This window comes from Doryrhamphus excisus, linkage group LG1 (genome assembly GCF_037039965.1).
Source record: "Doryrhamphus excisus strain RoL-2023G ecotype Guam linkage group LG1, RoL_Dexc_Guam_v1.1, whole genome shotgun sequence".
In the NCBI taxonomy this organism is placed as follows: Eukaryota; Metazoa; Chordata; class Actinopteri; order Syngnathiformes; family Syngnathidae; genus Doryrhamphus; species Doryrhamphus excisus.
In genome coordinates, this window is record NC_136357.1 from 14062403 (window position 1) to 14082011 (window position 19609).

Consider the following 19609-nt stretch of genomic DNA (forward strand, 5'->3'; position numbering starts at 1 on the left):
GCAGCTGTGACCAGTAATTCTCAAATGGTGGGCGCCCCAGTGGGTTATGAAGTCTTTACCAAAAAAATAATGTCCCGATCTCCATGAATGCAACTCAAGCTGGTGAAATTTTCTTGTTACTCCGCCACATGGTGTATACCATACAGTATCTACTGGAGAAGAGAGTGGCATACGGTGAAAGCTCATGTTGTGTAGAGCTGGGGGAATTGAAGACTACCAGGTACACTGATGGTAGTTTGATCCATTGACACAGGCAGAGTGGTGGAAGAAATGGTCCTTCTATAATTATTAATTTACCTAAAATGATTAAACTCACTAACCAAATTATATATAATGTACTGAAAACCTTTATAGACACTTGGACTGCTTGTAACAGGCTAAAAAAAAAGCAGGAAGAAAGCGGGATATGATGTTTGTAACATTTAAAAAAGTAAGGCAGTCCCTTTTAATTTAATTTAATATTAAAATAAATGAAAGTAATTTAGTTTGTGATTGGAGATGAACCACTGCCTTAGACATCAGAACCTCATAATAATTGACGATTTTGGAATTCCACGATGCAGCTTGTTGTACTTGGCTCTGAAGTATTTCAATGAGACTGCCTTATAAACAGCCCCTCCAAGCCCGTATATATATCTCTGCCATGAATTTGGAGCCAAAGCTTTGATATCGTTCCCAATACAAATAAAGATGACTATATTGAAGTGCTTCTCAAATAGCGCAGAACTGCCAACACGTGTGCATTTTTCATCCTCTGCACACATTTTGACCCTTGAATACACCTGTGTGCTTCACTGCTCTCCAGGGACACAGTTTGTTGCATTTCATTGGTTTCAATTTTGAATTCAATATAATGGATGGATGGATATTAACATAATGTGAAAACCTTATTATGCTGTTATGTTGAGACACCAGCATAGCACGACGTTCACCCCTGACAAAAATCAATGCTGTTGAGACAGCATTTATTATTGCATATGTGTGCCTTAGGCTGGCCAAAATAAAAGGCCTCTCAGAAAAGATCCCTTTATACTGGCCTGGGTGGTGGGGGAACCAGTCAGTTTTTCATTAGGTTGTTTGTTGATTGTGGCCTACGGATTGTTGGATATTGGCAAGATCTGGAACATGCGTTGAGCATCACAAACATCGACATGTCGATGACATGTCCAGTGAGTATGCTAGCCATGCAGGAACGGGGATGTTTTCATCTTCTAGTGTATAAATCCCTGCAACATGGCTTGTACATTATGATGCTACAACAGGAGATTAAGGTCATGGATGAACAAGCACCTGCAGGCATGTTCATAGTAAATTGAAATACCTTTGGTGATGACATATCATAGAGAAGTGAATATTCATTTCATGGGCAACAGCTCTGGTGGACGTTCTTGCTGAGTGCATGCTCGTTCAATACTTGCGACATCTGTGCAATTGTGCGATGTGATAAAACTGCACATGAATCATGCTGTCCAATCAGCAGATCTGTGAGGTGGATAGATTATGGAATGGAATGGAATGGAATGGCCTTTATTGTCATTATACAAGATGTACAACGAGATTGGAGAGCTTCTCCTTTCAGTGCAGTAGTCAAGTTAAAAAAAAAGTATATACAGTGCATCCGGAAAGTATTCACAGCGCTTCACTTTTTCTACATTTTGTCATGTTACAGCCTCATTCCAAACTGAATTAAATTAATCTCTTACCTCAAAATTCTACACAAAATACTCCATTACAGACGAAAGCCACTCCTTAGTAAAAGGAACATGGCAGCCCGTCTGGAATTTGCCAAAAAGCACCTGAATGACTCTCAGACCATGAGAAACAAAATTCTCTGGTCTGATGGCTTTCGTCTGGCCACTCTACCATACAGGCCTGATTGGTGGATTGCTGCAGAGATGGTTGTCCTTCTGGAAGGCTCTCCTCTCTCCACAGAGGAACGCTGGAGCTCTGACAGAGTGACCATCGGGGCCTTGGTCACCTCCCTGACTAAGGCCCTTCTTCCCCGATCGTTCAGTTTAGAAGGCCGGCCAGCTCTAGGAAGAGTCCTGGTGGTTCCAAACGTCTTCCATTTACGAATAATGGAGGCCACTGTGCTCATTGGGACCTTCAAAGCAGCAGAAATTTTTCTGTATCCTTCCCCAGATTTGTGCCTCAAGACAATCCTGTCTCGCAGGTCTACAGACAGTTCTTTTGACTTCATGCTTGGTGTTTGTGCTCTGACATGCACAGTCAACTGTGGGACCTTATATAGACAGTTATTATATTTCCAAATCATGTCCAATCAACTGAATTTACTGCAGGTGGACTCCAATTAAGCTGTAGAAAGATCTCAAGGATGATCAGTGGAAAAAAGATGCACCTGAGCTCAATTTTGAGCTTCATGGCAAAGGCTGTGAATACTTATGTAAATGTGATTTTTTTGTTTTCTATTTTTAATAAATTCAAAATATGTCAAAAAAACCTTTTTTCACATTGTCGTAATGGAGTTTTTGTGTAGAATTTTAATTTTAAGAGATTAATTTAATTCAGTTTGGAATGAGGCTGTAACAAAAAGTGAAGCGCTGTGAATACTTTCCGGATGCACTGTAAAAGTAGAGTAAAAAAGACAATTTAACACGATATATACAAGATATATACAAGATATCCAAAATATACACATAGTATTGCACAGGAGCATATGCAGGAGCAGACATATTGCAGATATATTAATTTTAGTGCAATGATAAATGGGTCATAGTGCAAATAGTGACTGGTGTACACAGATGAGTAAAGTCACACATTGTATTGGGTTGTTAAATAAATAAATATGATTGAGGTAGTAACAGAGGCAGTGATGGAAATATTGCACATTTGCATTACGCTAATGACCGGGCATGTTGTATGTCTGAGTTCAGGGTGGTGATGGCTCTTGGGAAGAAGCTGTTTCTCATGTCAGATTTCCAGGCTCACTAACACCAATTTTGACAGATTTGTGAACAATATATGAGAGAAATAGGCCCTTTGTGTTCATTAAAAAAGAATTTGGTTCAGTGTAGAATGAATGTTGCTATACCCTGGAAATATGTTCATCGACTAAGGGTCAAACGAGCAAGCATTAAGTTGGGAGATCAAAATGAGGAAAATAGAGCATATTGTATGGAGGTATAATGTGGGTGTGAATGTTTGTTGTCTATATGTGCCCTGTGATTGGTTCGCGACCAGTCCAGGGTTTACCAGCCCGAAGACAGCTGAGATAGGCTCCAGCACCCCCCGCGACCCGACCCTTGTGAGGATAAGCGATAGAAAATGAATGAATGAATGAATGGAACTAATTATTTCTAACATGCTAACATACATTGGAAAAAGCTGACTAAATTAAACGTTGACCAGCGTCATGAAACAGAATTTGGTCCAAGAGTAATCTGTTTGGCTTTGCAGTCAAATAAATTTTGTTGTAGCTTAGAGTGGCTTTGAAGAATCTTTGGGACATGATGTTTCCATTAAAGAGTGCAAAAAGTTCTCACCATTGCAGTCACATCACTGGCCTAAAAAGGATGTAATCATCATTATTGTGGTCTTTAATTCTTTTATGGGATGAAGAAACAAGAAGTCTGGATGTGGGAAAACACAATTTCTTAAAATGTTTCTGACATACTGCCTGATGAGAAGGAGTCTGATTAACTGTTGACCTTGGATACATACACAGTGGAATTAAAACATGTTTTACCCCTTTTTTTGCATGTTTGTCACATGCAATGTTTTACATCATCAAATAAATTTAAATATTAGCCAATGACAACACAAGTGCGCACAAGGTCCTGTGTGAAAAAAGTGATTGTCCCTCCATTGCACCGATTAGGAATGCAGTGAATCACAGTGAGAGCTATTATCCACATGGAACATGTGGTGAACATTCCCAGGAGTGGCCAGCCAACCCAAATTACCCAAAGAGTGTAGTGACAACTCATCCAAGAGGTCCCAAAAGACCCCACAATAACATCCAAATGACTACAGGCCTCACTTGCTTCAGTTAAAAAGGACCCATCATGCTTTCCACACTTTTCTGCCCTCCAAATGTAGTTAGAATGTTGTATTCTCATGTTAAATGATGGCAAAGTTTCAGATAATGAGGTTTGCACATTTTGAAGTGAGCCCTAAAATAAGTTTGGGATGGCTCAAAACTATTCTTTTGTGATCACAGGGGAGCAGGCTTCCTAATGGGCATGGCTGTAGGCCGCCCTTCCACAAGCTTTGCTTCTCAGTTTACGAGGGCAGAAGTAATTAGAGTTGGTGATTCCTATGAACGAACCCCACTTTCTAACATAAATGAATCAAGTCTTTGGAGAGCTAAAAAAAGTGTTTAGGAGCTACTGGCAGCTTATAATTGCCTGGCTGCAGACCCCTGACTGTGTATGTACTCAGAGCGATAATGTACCACTGCTGGTGTGGTGGAGCTCAAGAAAAGCCGAACCTGAGGGGACGCACAGCATGTCCGAAGTTAATGCACCTCTCCCGGGAGAGAGCGAGAGGGCACTGTGTCTGGCTCCAGTAACAGTTTGACGGATATTTCACATTCATTTTGACAAAAACAGTCCCATGTGAAACAGATGAAAATATTTTTCTCTTGCTGGGAATCACCAAATACAATAAATTCTGCCTTATAAACAGAGCAGCAGAGCTTGGGAGAGGGCAGATAGCTTATCTGGTTTACAGCCGCGCCCATATAAGGAGGTCTGCACCTCTGTGACATCACAAAGGGGCAGTTTTACCACGCATTTTGAAACAGAGCATTTTGAGCCATCCTAAACGTCTTTTAGGATGCGCAAACCTCATTATATAAAACTTTGACATCGTTTAACACTAGAATATACTATTTTTTGGGGGGGGGGGTATAATGTAAGAAACATTACAGTGCATTTCTTACAACATCAATCAAAATATAACTTTCCATTATTTACATTTGTATTCAACTATCTGATCACAAGCCCAAAAGGAGTAGGCTGAGGCAAAAGCTTATAAACTGAAGCAAAAGCTTATATTATTCTAACTACATTTATAGGTCAGAAAATTGGAAAAAGCATAATAGGTCTCCTTTAACAAAATATAAATACAACACTGTTGTTTCTCCCATCCTTTATTAGCTGAACTCATATGTCATATATTCTATACAAAACACAAAAGTTCCATTTGTCTGAAATATTGTTCACAGATCTGCCTGTGTTTGTGTTAGTTTGTGTTAGTGACAACTTTGGCCTTTGCCAAAATAATCTATCCACCTCACAGGTGTGGCATATCGAGATGGACGGATTATCTCGGATGAGGAAAAAGGCTCACTAACAGATTTGTGATCAATATTTGTGACTAATAGGCCTTCTATATATCTTCTATATATTCTATATATCTTTGAGCTGAGGTCCGCTCATGAAAGATGGGAGAGTTTGTGTGACAGCCATTTTACTGTTTACTAAGTCAGACATTTTCCCAGAGTGTACTTTTATGAAGCATTGCTATTTGTGACAGCTTGCCCAGCAGCCGGCATCTTTTACTATCGAGGAGATAACTTGGAATTATGTAAAAAAAAATATTGCTCCTATGCAACAGTGCTTGACTAGCAGCCTACTTTCCCTGAAGTCGAAGAGCCCCCACTTGCACCTGACATCATGCATCGTGCATCATGGTGTGACTGATCAAGCCTGCGAGAATGATGGAATGTTTTCAAACGTCATGAATGGGGACCATTTATTTCTGTTTTGGAGTTTGTCAGAACTTCCTCCACTTTCAGATGATTTCAAGGCCGGCATTGTTTGACATTAAGGCATTCTTTGTGGTTTGTGACAGTAGTTCAGGATGCTGACAGTCTTGTGACATGATCAGCATTTTAAAAGAAAAGCATGCCATGGTTTCCACAGAAGAGGTGGGTGAGAGGAGGATGTTGTCCACCATGAACAACACCTCTGACTGTGGGGTCTCTGAGCAGCTCCTCCAGTGTTACACCCATGGTGGAAGAAGGAACGCTACCGCAGGTCTTTCATCCCATCAACCATAACACTTGCTCTTCCTGAATGTGTTGCACTTATTATGCTATTTATTAATTTGCACTATTAAAGTCATTTGTGCCCTGTGATTTGCTGGCGATCTTTTGCCTGAAGACAGCTGGGATAGGCTCCAGCATGCCCCCGACCCTGGTGAGGATAAGCGGTAGAAAATGAATGAAATGTATTAGTTGAAGGTGGTCAGGTATGGATTCAGAACACTGTCTCATCAGTCCCTGACGCCTTCAAGAAAAAATGTACTTTTTATTTTGACGATCATCCACAATCCTGATGTGAAACATGAACACATATTTTCCTTTTTCTGTGCATTATTGCAAGACAAAAATAGTTAGTATGAGCAGGCTAACAATTCACATCATTTGGGCCTGCCTATTTTGACTATGAAAAAAAAAGTTGTACGTTTTTTTGTTTAAACGTTTTTAAACAATGTTTTATCCTTTGATAAACATGCCATGATGTGATACTTACAGTATCTTGCCATATTACTGAAACTTCTTCCCTCATTTGTACTTCCTAAACAGTTTTTCAATAGCAGGACACTAGTTTGAGGCCCCCGCCTTGATATGAAAGTATGGATGCTGTATGGTATCATGTACCCAGAAAAAAAATATTACGTTTGATTAATGTTCATGTTAAAGGTTAAATAACTATTAATAGTTATCCTCCCTATCCATGTGGAAGTGGTAAGTTTTGGGCTATGTAAGTTTAAAGGAAATAACTTGAAGGTTACCGTTTAGGTCGCTAGCGGTCTAGTTTGCGAGTTAGCATGTGTCTCAAGACCCTGCAGTTGCGCAATATGTTGTAAATAAAAAGAGTATAAATGTGACTATAGTCGTGTTTTGTCATGTCTACAGGGCTCTAATAATGCTTTGTTAATTTTAATCTGAAAAAAAGAATTTGTCTACCCACCAACTATATGTGGTTTCTTAAGTTTTTATTACTTGCCGTTTTATTATTATTATTATATTTATTTATTACTGATTGATTGATGTTCTTTATTCTTGATTTGTTTATTTATTTTTCATCTTATTTTGTGCAGAAAAATAAAAATTAAGATATTTGAGAACAGTGGAATGTTTTATCAGAGCTTTTCTTGTAGAAAATGTTTATTTTTTTGTTTTTAATAAATGCGTTTTTTTTTTGGAAAACCTGATGCGGCCCAGTCTCACCCAGACCCTAGCTCCAGTGGCCCCCAAGTAAATTGAGTTTGAGACCCCTGTTCTATAGTGTGCAATATATTTTTCTTCATTTTCATGTAAATATCCAACTACTATTATTTATTCATTTCTAACACAGCTGTACTGTTGTACTTCCAGTGCCTACATTTTATGTACTTTCTTACGTACTGTACTTTGCATACTTGTACAAATGCTAACATCTGTTTATGTTAGCCTCACGTGCCTCCCCTAATGGTATGTCAATGATATCAAATGTTTTTTTGTAACCGGCCATGAGAGGGTTAAGGTGTTAGTCCGGGCCAGTCCTTGCCAACCTGAGGCCACCTCTCCTCCAGCTCGCACTAGGGCGTCCCTTGATAGGAGGGCGGCTCTCTGGCTTTCTTTTTCATGCATCATTATAAAGGTTTCCTCCCTCGGTGGAAGCCTTCTGAATGGATGCGCCACTCGGCTGGGCTGCACTCATGTCTCCTGCCTACACACACGCACACACGCACACACACACACACCGAACCAGCAAACCAACAGCTTACTGACTGACTGAATAGTGCTGATTCTTTTTCGTCTCCTTCTCCGTGGGGCTTCTTTTGAGTTTTTATTTTTATTTTTGGACTTTTTTTCCTCCTCTTCTCGGATACTACTGACTTTACGCATTGGATATGTGCACACAAGATGATGACAACCCCTTTCCTGCCCGTAGAAGTAAAATAAAATAGGCTTTCGCGCACTCTAGATTGTACCCTGTCGTTCCATATGAAGAAGTCAAAAGTAAGTAGTTTTTTTTTTTTTACTCCACTGCTCGGCTTTATTGCTATGTATTTTTTTTTATTGCATTACGCAGATCGAGCATGCAGCTTTCATGTGTTTTAATTAGTTTTAAAGCTTTTTTTGCAGCAGAGACGCATGCATGCAAGGTTCCTGTCATTGCACAACTTGTAAAAGACTCTTTAATAGTGCTCGGAGTCGGACGTTTGAGTTTGACTGAGGCTTTTCAGCGGGAACTGGTGTTTCCAATTAGAGACGCTGCGCCTTCAAGGAAAACTCAGCTGCACGCCAGTGTATGTGCATTAAATGTATATTTAATGTAGGATTTTAGACATTTGTTTTCATTTTGTTACAATTGTAAGCACATGATGTAAGTGGTAAATACAAGTGTCGATCAGTGAGGAGGATGGTGGTGGACATGATGTTGGTGATGATGATGATGATGTGGTCCCCGTTCATGCACCCATTGGCCACCAGCTCAGACAGCCTGTCTGCCTCCACACCCCTTAACCTTTGACTCGGCTAACCCCCTGACCACAACCAAATATGCAACCCTCCCCTCTATCCCAGCACATGCTTTTCTTATGGAATCTCTTTAAGAAATATATTTTTTCTGTTTTCTTATTATAGCGTGTTGTGGGGCTGAGGCACTGTCATGCTAATTGTTAAAGCTGGCCCCAGGCGGGCTTGCATTAAGTCAGCCCAAATTCCTCTTTCCTTGTTAAAAAAGATAGTAATGTGTTGCAACACAGCAAAGTGTCTGCATCCTTACCGATCCTGTTCTCAGACACTTTTGTTCGTTTCCATGACTAACAAAGTTTATTTTTTGTACTTTTCTTATACTTGGCTGCACTCCTGTGTACACCAAGTACACTATGATAATGTGACAGTTTATGCAGAGTATGGCATGCAGGTGTAATAAAAGCAATAACAAGTGAAATGTTTGAGCACTACTGTGTGCCAGTAGGGGGCTTCTGAATAAAAAAAAAACGATGTTGGTGTGTGGGTGGTTTGGGCTTGAAGTCATCTCTTGTCAAGCACCCGCCCCGCATCCTCACTGCTGATGTGTGGAATTTATCACAGATTTCGGACACATACTGTATCAAGCATAACGTGAGGCGGCATTTATGCACTTCCTAGTTTATTTGTTGGAGAAGCGCTAGACTTGTAAACTCTTCCCCAAAAACTAAAAGTAACTAACGTGACAAGAGATCGGTGTTGGCGGGGGGGTTGATTGATAAAAGGAGGCATGTGACGACAAGAAATAAACATGTCCTCCAGAGGTCTTGGCCTTTTCACTGCCCTCTTTTACCTCGTCAGTTAGCTTTAAAGAAAAAGAAAACACTCAATCAGATCAGGTCACTCCAAACGCTGCCTTACCTTCTTTGCATTCCAAATGTCAGTCAATTCTTACGCATACCTGAATGTCACCCAGGAAGAGCTGTAATTAATGAAGTTATAATAAAAGTACAATTTTACTCCTTTTAAGTTGTGCTAAAAAGACAGTACAGCATAAAAGAAGAATAATACGGCCACAAATACTTTTATCTGATCTGCTGCTATATAAACACATTTGGCCCTGATCAACAAACCTCAGGGAAAATATTTTGCCAGAAGCAGAAATAGCTAAATATTAAATTGTGCAATTCATTCAATACAAAGAATTTGAAGAAGGTACTCTGTCACATTAAATTTCAGCATCATAACATGTAAATAAAAGTTTTGTTGCACTAATCCATTGGTAACAAAACTGCGGGTGGTAACTTGGATTTCTTTGTACTGACGAGTTCTTTCTTAAATTTGTTGTTTTTTGTGTCTTGAATTTGTGGTTTCTCACCTTTTTTATCAAATTGCTGCCATTAGTTTCTTTGGCCCCATGTCGGATTATTTAGCAGTTGTACTCAATAAAAAAAATGCATGGTATACAATATTGTACTATAACCGACACAGAGAAAAATGTATAATCCAAACTGTATTGTATGAAATTTGGGGTACTTGAAAACCAAGGTTTTACTGCACTGGCTTTTGGAAAAAGTTCAGCTGTTAAAGTTTAACACCTGCAGAGTTAACAATAAAACATTAGGAGCTTCATCTCCTCAATAAAGTTTGTCGTTTTCAGTAGAAACAGCATTTATAGGAGTCACCTTCATTTTGAGGGCCCCAGTTTTTCCACACTTGTGCCACATGTAAGCATCCGAGTTTTTAGATAATATCGCCGTAGTGTCAGCTTCTTGTTGTTGGATATTTTTTTTTTCAAAAACATTAAACTTTTAGCGATTCAAATGGATTTCCTGTGCTTTATGATGAACCTGCTGATGCTACGTTGTTATTGGGGTGACCACAGCTACGTGGCCATGCTGCAGTCCACAATGCTGCCATTTGTCTCTTTTTATAAAAGACACCATTTGTTGAAGAGTCTTGGTGTTTTCCAGTTCTTTGAACCATCCAGTTGCTGTCTTAACCATAAAACACATATAATGCTTAAAAGCAATACAGATGTTTTTTTGTTTTTTTTTACTCCAGCTTGTTTTCCATGTAAGATTACAAATTGGCCATAGTTGCGCATGAATGTGAGTGTGAATGCTTGTTTGTGTATGTGTGCTATTGGCTGACGACAAGTCAAGGGTGTAACTTGCCTTTTGCTCAAGGTCAGCTGATATAGGCTCCGGTTTACAGAGGTACTAAGACTGTCTTGATTTTTGTCGCATATAGGATGGCTTGGTGATTGGCTGGATTCCACATGGCTGTGTTTCTCTGCCAGTCAGTTAGCTGCAGATCTTAAGTGTGTTATTAGTGCCTCAGCATTGGAAGTATGAAATTGATGGATAGTGGGTATTGCATGTTAAATGTTTGGATAATCAAGTGAGAATGTGAATGTTTTTTTGGGTTGGATTATGTACTGTAAGAGCTACCCGTCCATTTTATATGCCACTTATCCTCATTAGAGTCGTTTGGGCAATATTTTTTATATGCTGGTATAGAATCTTGGAGGATGATATCCAAAATGACTTATACTGGTATAAATGCTAAACGTAAACAAGTCAAGTCTTGCGCCACGGCGGACTTTGATATATAAGATGAATGAAATGCTGCCATCGTGAGGAGAAGGAACATTCGTGTAGGGAAGTATTTACTCAGCAGACAGTTTTCACTATAAACACGAAACCGTTGAAGTGGTGATAAACACCGTCAAAGCTTGGCGCAAGCTCACGGGGTTAGCTTCATTTAGCATGCTACTGCGGTTGCATTCGTTTATCTTCACCAATTTTAATGTAAAGGATGCAGGATGACAGCATGCAGGTTCTGTGTAAAGACGGGAAGCACGTTTATACAGACATTCTCAACACAGAGAAAAAGTAACTAAGAAAAAAATGAAAGTTGTAGAAAAACTGATATTAAAAATTAATAAGCCTAATAGATCACTTACACATACACGGTGCACACATTGCAGATTAATAAACAATAAATATAGCAACTTCTCATCAATCCATGTTCATTTCAGAGTTAAAATAAGCCCCGTCCATTTCCGGTTATCCATACCTACTTCTGGTTCATGCCCCGCCCATTTTGGAGAAAATCACAGCCACTTCTGGTTTATAGCTCGCCCATTTCGAGTACGGATACAGATCATTTAAATGGGTAAACACATGAGTAGCAAAATGATCCTTTCTGCTGTCAAGCAATGTTGCCGAAACTCATTACGCCTCGCTGTGATTTAAGATGTGGGTTGATGCTGTTAAGGATTATGGAAATGGTTCTAAAGATGTGGGCAAATTTACTATATTGGTTTGATGTCATTTTAGTGCTGTGTCTTTTTCTCCTCATTGTCCTGACGCCCCCCTTAATCATTTACTCTCTGTTCGGCTACAAAGAAATTGTCTCTACCCTCAACTTTCCACTGTCATGGAAATGATTTAGGTGCAGAAAACTGGTCACGCTTTAATCACAGAACAGCGCAGCAACGGGACAGAAAGAATCTCTTCTTCTTTATGTGTGTACGGGAAGTGTGCAAGGGAAAATCCAAAAATATTCGGTGAGACACATCGTGGTTTATGACCACACATTTCGAGTAGGAATTGAATGATTAGTGCGTATGCCGCAAATACGGCATCATCAATTTGTCAGTTTAAGGAGACTCACAGCTGTCAGCAATGTGACCACATGCCCACATGCCTTCGTCAAGAGCGTTAAAGTGCGCTTGTCATGCTGTTGTTGTGCTGGGTGTTTGTGTGTGAATTGCAGGCCTATTGTTAAAGCTAAATTCAAAGTGACACGCACAATGTTGAAAGCCTGCGTGTCAAACCGGACACCACACCATCATCCTGACTCCACCCACAGTGGACTATTCCCAGGGAGCACTATTCCCAGTGGAGGCTGCGTAAATGGATTTGGAATTGGCAGGAATGGCATTCTCTATATGATCACGTTCTATACACACTGTAACCATGATGCTTAATGGAGTAAAAATGCTTCCTGTTTCAGGAGTGTTATGGGTGTGTTTAAAATCCAGTTTTGAATCAACAGCCAAATGCTTCTGACACACCCAAGTTGAACTTTATTGCAAGGCTACGGTGACTAAATAAAATAGTCACATTACACCTCTTACGTTTCTTTCTTTCGAGAGAAAAACATTTTTGGACATACAGTATACAGTATGCTGCACATATTTACACAGAAAGATGAAGTAAAGATGTGGTAATTCTACACTTGATCAAACTTACTTAAGATTTTTCAGATCAAAACACGATCATTGTACAAGACTTCAACATGTAATATTAACGTCCACTTTACGACTTCAATTCACAACTTTCTGCACTCTGTAGTTAATTTTTTAAGCGGCAGACTTCAAAGCAGAGTAGCTGCTTATTTTCCAGAATATTCCAGAAATGTGTATTGTTTCATGTGCTTGGTGTAAAGTCATCGGCTTGTGGTCTTGATAATAACCATGCCATCAGTGGTCTACACATGAACTTCAGAGGGGGTCTTGTTTTTTTTAAATACGGTGGAATAACCGGTTAATGTATTTTTTCTTTACGTTGAAAATTTGGCCAAAAATGTTGCATTTCTTGGTTAGCCACACGTCTTGTTGAATTATAACACACTGCGTGATTCTAATTGGGTTCGTAACGTATTTTTATCTCAAAATGTCAATGTTAGCAGCCTCATTCACTGATTCAGTCCAAGCCATTTTCAATAGACAACCACTTCAGTACTGGCTATTATAGGCGATTTTGACAGATCTTTCAAGGCACATAGAATGTTGTGTTCTATGGCTAAATAAACATGGAACCTACAAAAAGAAAAAGTTTGCATCTACTTTTTTCCTTTCTTTAGTAATCAGCAATAGAACATACATAGGTAAGTTTCAGGAAAATATCAGTGCCCAACAAAAAAGGGAAAAAGTATACCTTTCACGGTGACACATTTATTTGTTGTTTTTGAGACTAATATCTAAACAACTATACCACAAAATTAAGATTGAAATTGCTGTGAAGCCTAATCTATTGGTGGGGAGTTGCATCATCACCTCTTTTGTCTCTTGTGCAAAAAAAAAAAATAGAATACATCTTTAGTGTTAAATGAGTCAACCGCTGCTGTGAGCATAGAAACCAAAACCAGAAGTCATTGTCCCCCAGCTTTGATAAAGAAGGCTAGAAACACGACTGAATTGAAGAAATAACATGCAAAATAGCAAACACGAATGCGGTGTTCACATTGACCTCTGCTCACTACTGCCTCATAACCATCTGTGTCAGTAATCAAGTCTTCAATTAAGCTAAAAATGACATCAGCTGTTAATTTCTAACTTTCATGTGTCATCCACATTGCAACATTGCAAAAGTGATTTGTTTTAACACTGTTGGGTGTCCGAGATGGATCATTGGATTTGCATTATTTATTATGGAACAAATGTATATTTTGAGTCTGGATTGGATTAATAATGTTGACCGAGGTTTTACTCTATTTCAGTTGCGAAAAGCATCGACTGACACATTTATAATGTAGTCATGTTCATCCGTCGTCCACCAGATGTCCAGCATGACACAATAAACAATATGAAAGAGTTGGAAATCAATGGGCCTTGATGCCTTGTGCATGTTTTGATTCCAAGTAGAAAAATGACAAAATGATAATACCGAATCAGAGGTAAATACCAGTTGTTTTCACATCAGAAGTCACAAATATTCTTGTATATAAATATATACAAAGACGTATATATGCTCACTCGCACCTTGTTGGGTAACACAACAGTGCTGAGTTAATGCAGCGGTTAGCCTGAAGGTTACAGCCATGAGAGATCTCAGTCACACACATCATGGGAATAATCACAAGGTCCGAGCTACCTCTTCTGAAACTGCAATTAATTGATTTAGGAGTAAAGCGACTGACAAGTGGTCATGCCAAAAACTGAATCTAATTTGTCTTATTTCCCAAATTTATCCGACGCAATTTCAAAGCAGCCCATTACGCTGTTGGCTCCAGAATTGGAGTGTGTCGAAGTCTAAGGCCTTTTCTCTCCAAGTACACTCATGTCACTCATGTCCAGGCTTTAAATGTGAGCCTTTGCTTAACTAAACCAGAGGAAATTGGAAATTTGGACAATAATCATATTTAGTAGAAAACGTTTATTCCCGGTGTTTATTGCCATTTCTGCCGGTTTGAGTTGGCCACGATTAAGTGGTCTGCAAGGAAATACTTTCCCGCACGTACGTTCCTTCATGATTATAACATTTCATTCATCTTATATACCCGCCACAATGTAATGTCATCAACTCAGCTTGTTTACGTTTATCATTTATACAGGTATGAGTCAATTTCTTATCATTGGAAGAATCTATACCGGTATACCAGTACGTAAAATATATCACCCAACCCTAATCATGAATATAACAATCACAATGGTGATAAATAATAATAGAGATAAAGATAACATGGCCTGTTCAAGACTCTTCTTCCTTGTATCTCATTCGTATTATCATTATTGGTGATTTTATTAAAAATAGCTACTATAGTTTGGACACGTCACTTATGTGATTGGTATTGATATCGGCCGATTTCACTCATGGATGTCCAGGATCAGTATCGGCAGCATAAAACCCCGATTGGAACATCCCCAGTATTTAGACTTTGCATCATCTGAAACAATAAACAGGTTGTGTTTGATCAAAGGATGTCACTGAAAGTGGTGTGTTGAGTGTTCTTAACAACTTCTATAGGTTGTTTTTCTTGCTTGGTCCACTTGTTTCCTCAGCTTCATGTTTGTTTTCCCTCGTCCTACATGCCTTTCCCCGGCTCACTGAAACTCAGGCAATATTTACTTAGAGGTTCTCAATATTGTGCTACACCTTGATCTTTGAGAGTCAGCACAGTTGGTGAGGCCTACCGCCGAGGACCTCGCACTCCAATGTGATCTGGCTTCAGAGTGTTGCTCAGGGCTGCATTGAGCAAAACATTTTCTATAGCTTTTTGTAATGTATTGAATTTATTTGTACAGTCAAGCAGATCTGAGGTGTTTGTGTGTTCAATGACATTTGAGGAGAAATATATCTTTGAAACAAGGGAAAGATATTCAAGACATTTCCCAGACTGATACTCGGTGAACTCAGCAGTTATAGGTTAAACGTTTATTTAGTCAAGTGACGAGAACAATTCTCTTATAGGTGCTGTCTGCCTTGGTCGTGTACTTCGAATGTTTATATTCCAAACTTTTCCTTCCACCATACACTAACGCATGTGGATTAGTTATGTTTGTTTATCAGCAAATGATATCAATTTTAGCTACTAATATTAGCTATTGAAAGGAAAAGAATATTGTCCAATCAGTTATGGATGGGTACTGCAGCATGTATATGCTTATCTGCAACAGAGACATAAAACAATACCTTTCATTTGGAACAAAGACTCCCTGTTTTTTATGGTTAATCTCACACAGACACACACACACACAGTTTCATTGAAAGCCGTTGTGGGTCTCTTGACTGAGGTGCCCAGGCTCTTATCCAAGATTGGTTGAAACCACCGTCCAACAGTTAACGGGAAGTTTCCTAATCATTGGGAGAGCCTCCACAGCCGGCATATGAAGAAGGGGCTGGTGGGCTGACCGTTCTCGTCATTGCTGGCATTGCAATGTATCTACTCCTTTCAATATTACATCGGAAACCTTACTTGAGACTCAGTATCATTTCATGGCTGGTAGAAAAAAAGAATCTAGATGGACTTCACCATGCTGAGAGGTATTGTCCTAACGATACCATTGAACAGAAGGCCGTAACTAATGATTATTTCATTTGTTGATTAAACTGCTTGTTTTGATTAATCAAGTAATAGGTTAGTTCCTACGCGGATCAAATCAATGTGAAACAAGCGCAAACAGTTGGTGGTTTGGTCCACAACATATCAAAAGGGAAGCTAAAATGTCGATCACAATACATCCATCCATTTTCCTCCGCTTATCCAGGTCCGGGTCGCGGGGACAGTAGTCTCGGTAGGGAAGCAGAGACTTCACGCTCCCCGACCACCTTCTTCAGCTTCACCGGGAGGACACCAAGGCGCTCAGGCGTTCAGCTGTGTCCTAGTCGGGGACTTTTCCTGGTTGGGCATGCCCAGAACACCTCACCAGGGAGGCGTCCGGGAGGCATCCAGACTAGATGCCCAAGCCACCTCAACTGGCTCCTTTTGATGTGAATTAGAAGCGTCTCTACTGTGACTGAGCTCCTCAGTCCAACGGACTCTACGGAGGAAACTCATTTCAGCCGCCTGTATCCAAGATCTCGTTCTTTCGGTCACAACCCAAAGCTCATAAATCAGCCGGTAAATTGAAAGCTTTGCCTTCTGGCTCAGCTTTCTTTTCACCACGACAGTCCGGTACAGAGATGGCATTACTGCAGACGCTGCGCCAATCTGCCAACCTCAGCCTCCCATTTTCCCTCACTCTTTGACAAGACACAGAGATACTTGAACTCCTCCACCTGTGACAGGACCTCATTCCCAACTCGGAGGGAGCACTCCGCTCCTTTCCTACTGAGGACAATAGCCTCTGATTTGAAGGTTCTTAGTCTCAGCCTAGAAGCTTCATACTCAGCTGCAGACCGTCCCGGTAAATGCTGAAGATCACAGCCCAAAGAGGCCATCAGGACCACATTGTCCGCAAATAGCAGAGATGAGATCCGAAGGTCCCCAAGCCGGACTCCCTCGATGCGGTGGTTGGGCCTAGAAATCCATGACAATTGTAAACAGAATCTGTGACAAAAGGCAGTCTTGGCGGAGGCCATCGTCCACCGGAAACAGGCTCCATTTACTGCTGGCAATGCCAACCAAGCTCCTGCTCCAGTTGTACAAGGACCGAATGGCCACCAATCCCGTACTCCCAGAGCACCCCCCACAGGATGCCGCGAGGGAAACGGTCAAATGCTTTTTCCAATTTCTGTAAACCAGTTGGGCAAACTCCCATGCACCCTCGCGAGGGTGTAGAACTGGTCCAGTGCTCTGTGACCGGTACGGAAACCACAACAGTCGTACCCTTCTCTCCAGCAACCTGGAATACACTTTCCCCTAAGGATTCCAATCTTCATGTCGATCACTACTTTACCAAAGTGAAAGCTGATGTGTGTAAATATTAAGTTTTGCTTTCATGGATGACAAAAGAAATGAAAATATATTCATTTATTATAACTGATTTGTCATCCATTAACTGTTGCAGCTCTAATTGCATGTATAGTAATAATCAGAATCACACAACAACTCCAAATTGTTGATGGCTTCACTGAGACTGCTTTTGTTTATGTGCGTTTATGAAAGTCATGCACATGTTCTTTTTGCACATGTATTTTTTGAGTTGTATTGAACATGAACTGCTATGTTTAAATGGAAGAGTCAAGCTGAAACTCAGAACTAAATGTATTTGTCTCGTCTGCACAGTGCTAGACCTACGTATGTCTTACGTTGGAAGCGTGTATTGGTAGAATTGTAACATATTCTTAAGCATGAGCACCAAGCACAGGAAATATGCCTTTTCTTACTTGGTTCACAGTAGCTAAAAACAAGTAAAAATCAGAAACATTACCTCATACATCAACAACCAAAGGAGTAGCCTAACTTGTAACCTGTTTAGAAATGGTTCTGTTATCCTTTATATGGCAGGATATTTTGTTGCTGCAATATGGAGTTTAGGCCATGTCAGCCATTTCTAGCTCCGTGAGTTTTTCTATTGTTCACACGTTGAGTGGACAGGCTATACTTTTCATTTTTGCCTTTCACATTCTTCAGATGAAATGTAAGCCTGCACTGCATGCAAATGCTGAGGTTGGAGAGTCACATCATAATTATAAATTGCATAAGGACCAATTTCTAACTCGGGTATGCAGGAAAAATATTTGTATAAACTGAAGGTGATGTGCTCTTGTTAGATTTCCCCTTAAGGACTCAAATGTGCATAAATGAGAGGAAAACAATGAGTTGTGACTGTATTGGTGAGTAATAGGATGGTAATTTGCATACAGAGCCATCTCAGACAACTTTAGTTGAGCTGATGATGTCACAGTGTTGGGTAGATTCTAAAGCCATTTTTCCACCAACCTGTCCAGTTCACCACGGTATGGTTTTTTCTAGTTTTGGCTCATTTTCACCAATCAACCCATTGCTGTGTGTCAAATTCCGGCCATGAGGTAGCCTAATGCTGTGCTGGCTTTAGTATGGATCCATTATTTTGGGAAGCTACACAGTTGCGTATAAACCAAAGTGAACCACATAGTACTGCATGTTAAAAACACATGTTTTGTCAGTGTAGAGCCAAGTCACTAAGGTCATGGCAATCCTCAAAAGCTAAATCAAAGGCAGCTGGATGCCTTCTTTATTTTAGAAGATGCAACAATTGAAACCGAGGAAGGCTTTGCACTGTAGAGCAAATGTCTTAAACAACAAAGTTGCCTTCAGTTTAACCTTGGTAGATTAGAAAGATTCTATCCCGCTCTGAGTAACTGTCTGGCTCCTGTCTGTTAAGCCGACGAGTATTAGATCGAACAGTTTAAGTGCACCTTGACAGACAGGATGAGCTCAAGGCTAAATCGATTAGCTTTTGAAGTAAGTGAGCGAGAGTCGGTGGAAAATGCAATGCATTTCCTGTCTTTGTGCCTCTTTATTCCATCAATTGATATGTCTAATGTTGTCCGGATGTTGGTGATAACAGTACTCCAAAATAAAAGACTTTGCAGTAGACTTCTTATCTTTATGGTTTAAGTGCCATCGGGTACTCTTTTGATCCCAGGTTAAATATTGTCATGTAAACCTGACTGAAGTCTTTCTTGATGGCTCGCTCCCGTGTTGCAATGTAAATATTGGTGACAGAAACAATGTCAGCACCAAAAGGCTAAATAATTAACAAAAAGTCTAAAGCATTACAGTGGATGTTGTATTGCAAAACAATCACTGCACCACAGGCACTTCACTAAATAGCAAACATTTGAGATTTAGAAGCAACATCTGGACGGCCTGGGCAGCCTTAATCATCTGCACCTCTGATCCTCATTCATATCAGAAAACAATGATCGAGGCAAGAGATTAGGATTAAATCACAAACCTGTGTCATGCAAGGCCCGCTATGTTCTGCTTTTATGGGATTACATGAAGCTGCCTCCGAGG

General features: G+C 40.0%; 1 protein-coding gene across 4 annotated transcripts in view; it reads left to right on the forward strand.

The window, feature by feature from the left end:
* Positions 1-7606: 7606 nt before the first annotated feature.
* kitlga (kit ligand a) overlaps positions 7607-19609 on the forward strand; it is a 42862-nt gene continuing 30859 nt past the window's right edge. The window contains exon 1 of one of the 4 annotated variants that reach the window (XM_078790712.1): positions 7607-7975. In XM_078790712.1, coding sequence (XP_078646838.1) covers positions 7961-7975 — 15 coding nt within the window. In that variant the 5' untranslated portion in view covers positions 7607-7960. The remainder of the gene's footprint in view (positions 7976-19609) is intronic. The other 3 variants (XM_078790713.1, XM_058075923.2, XM_058075924.2) reach the window with 3 other exon arrangements.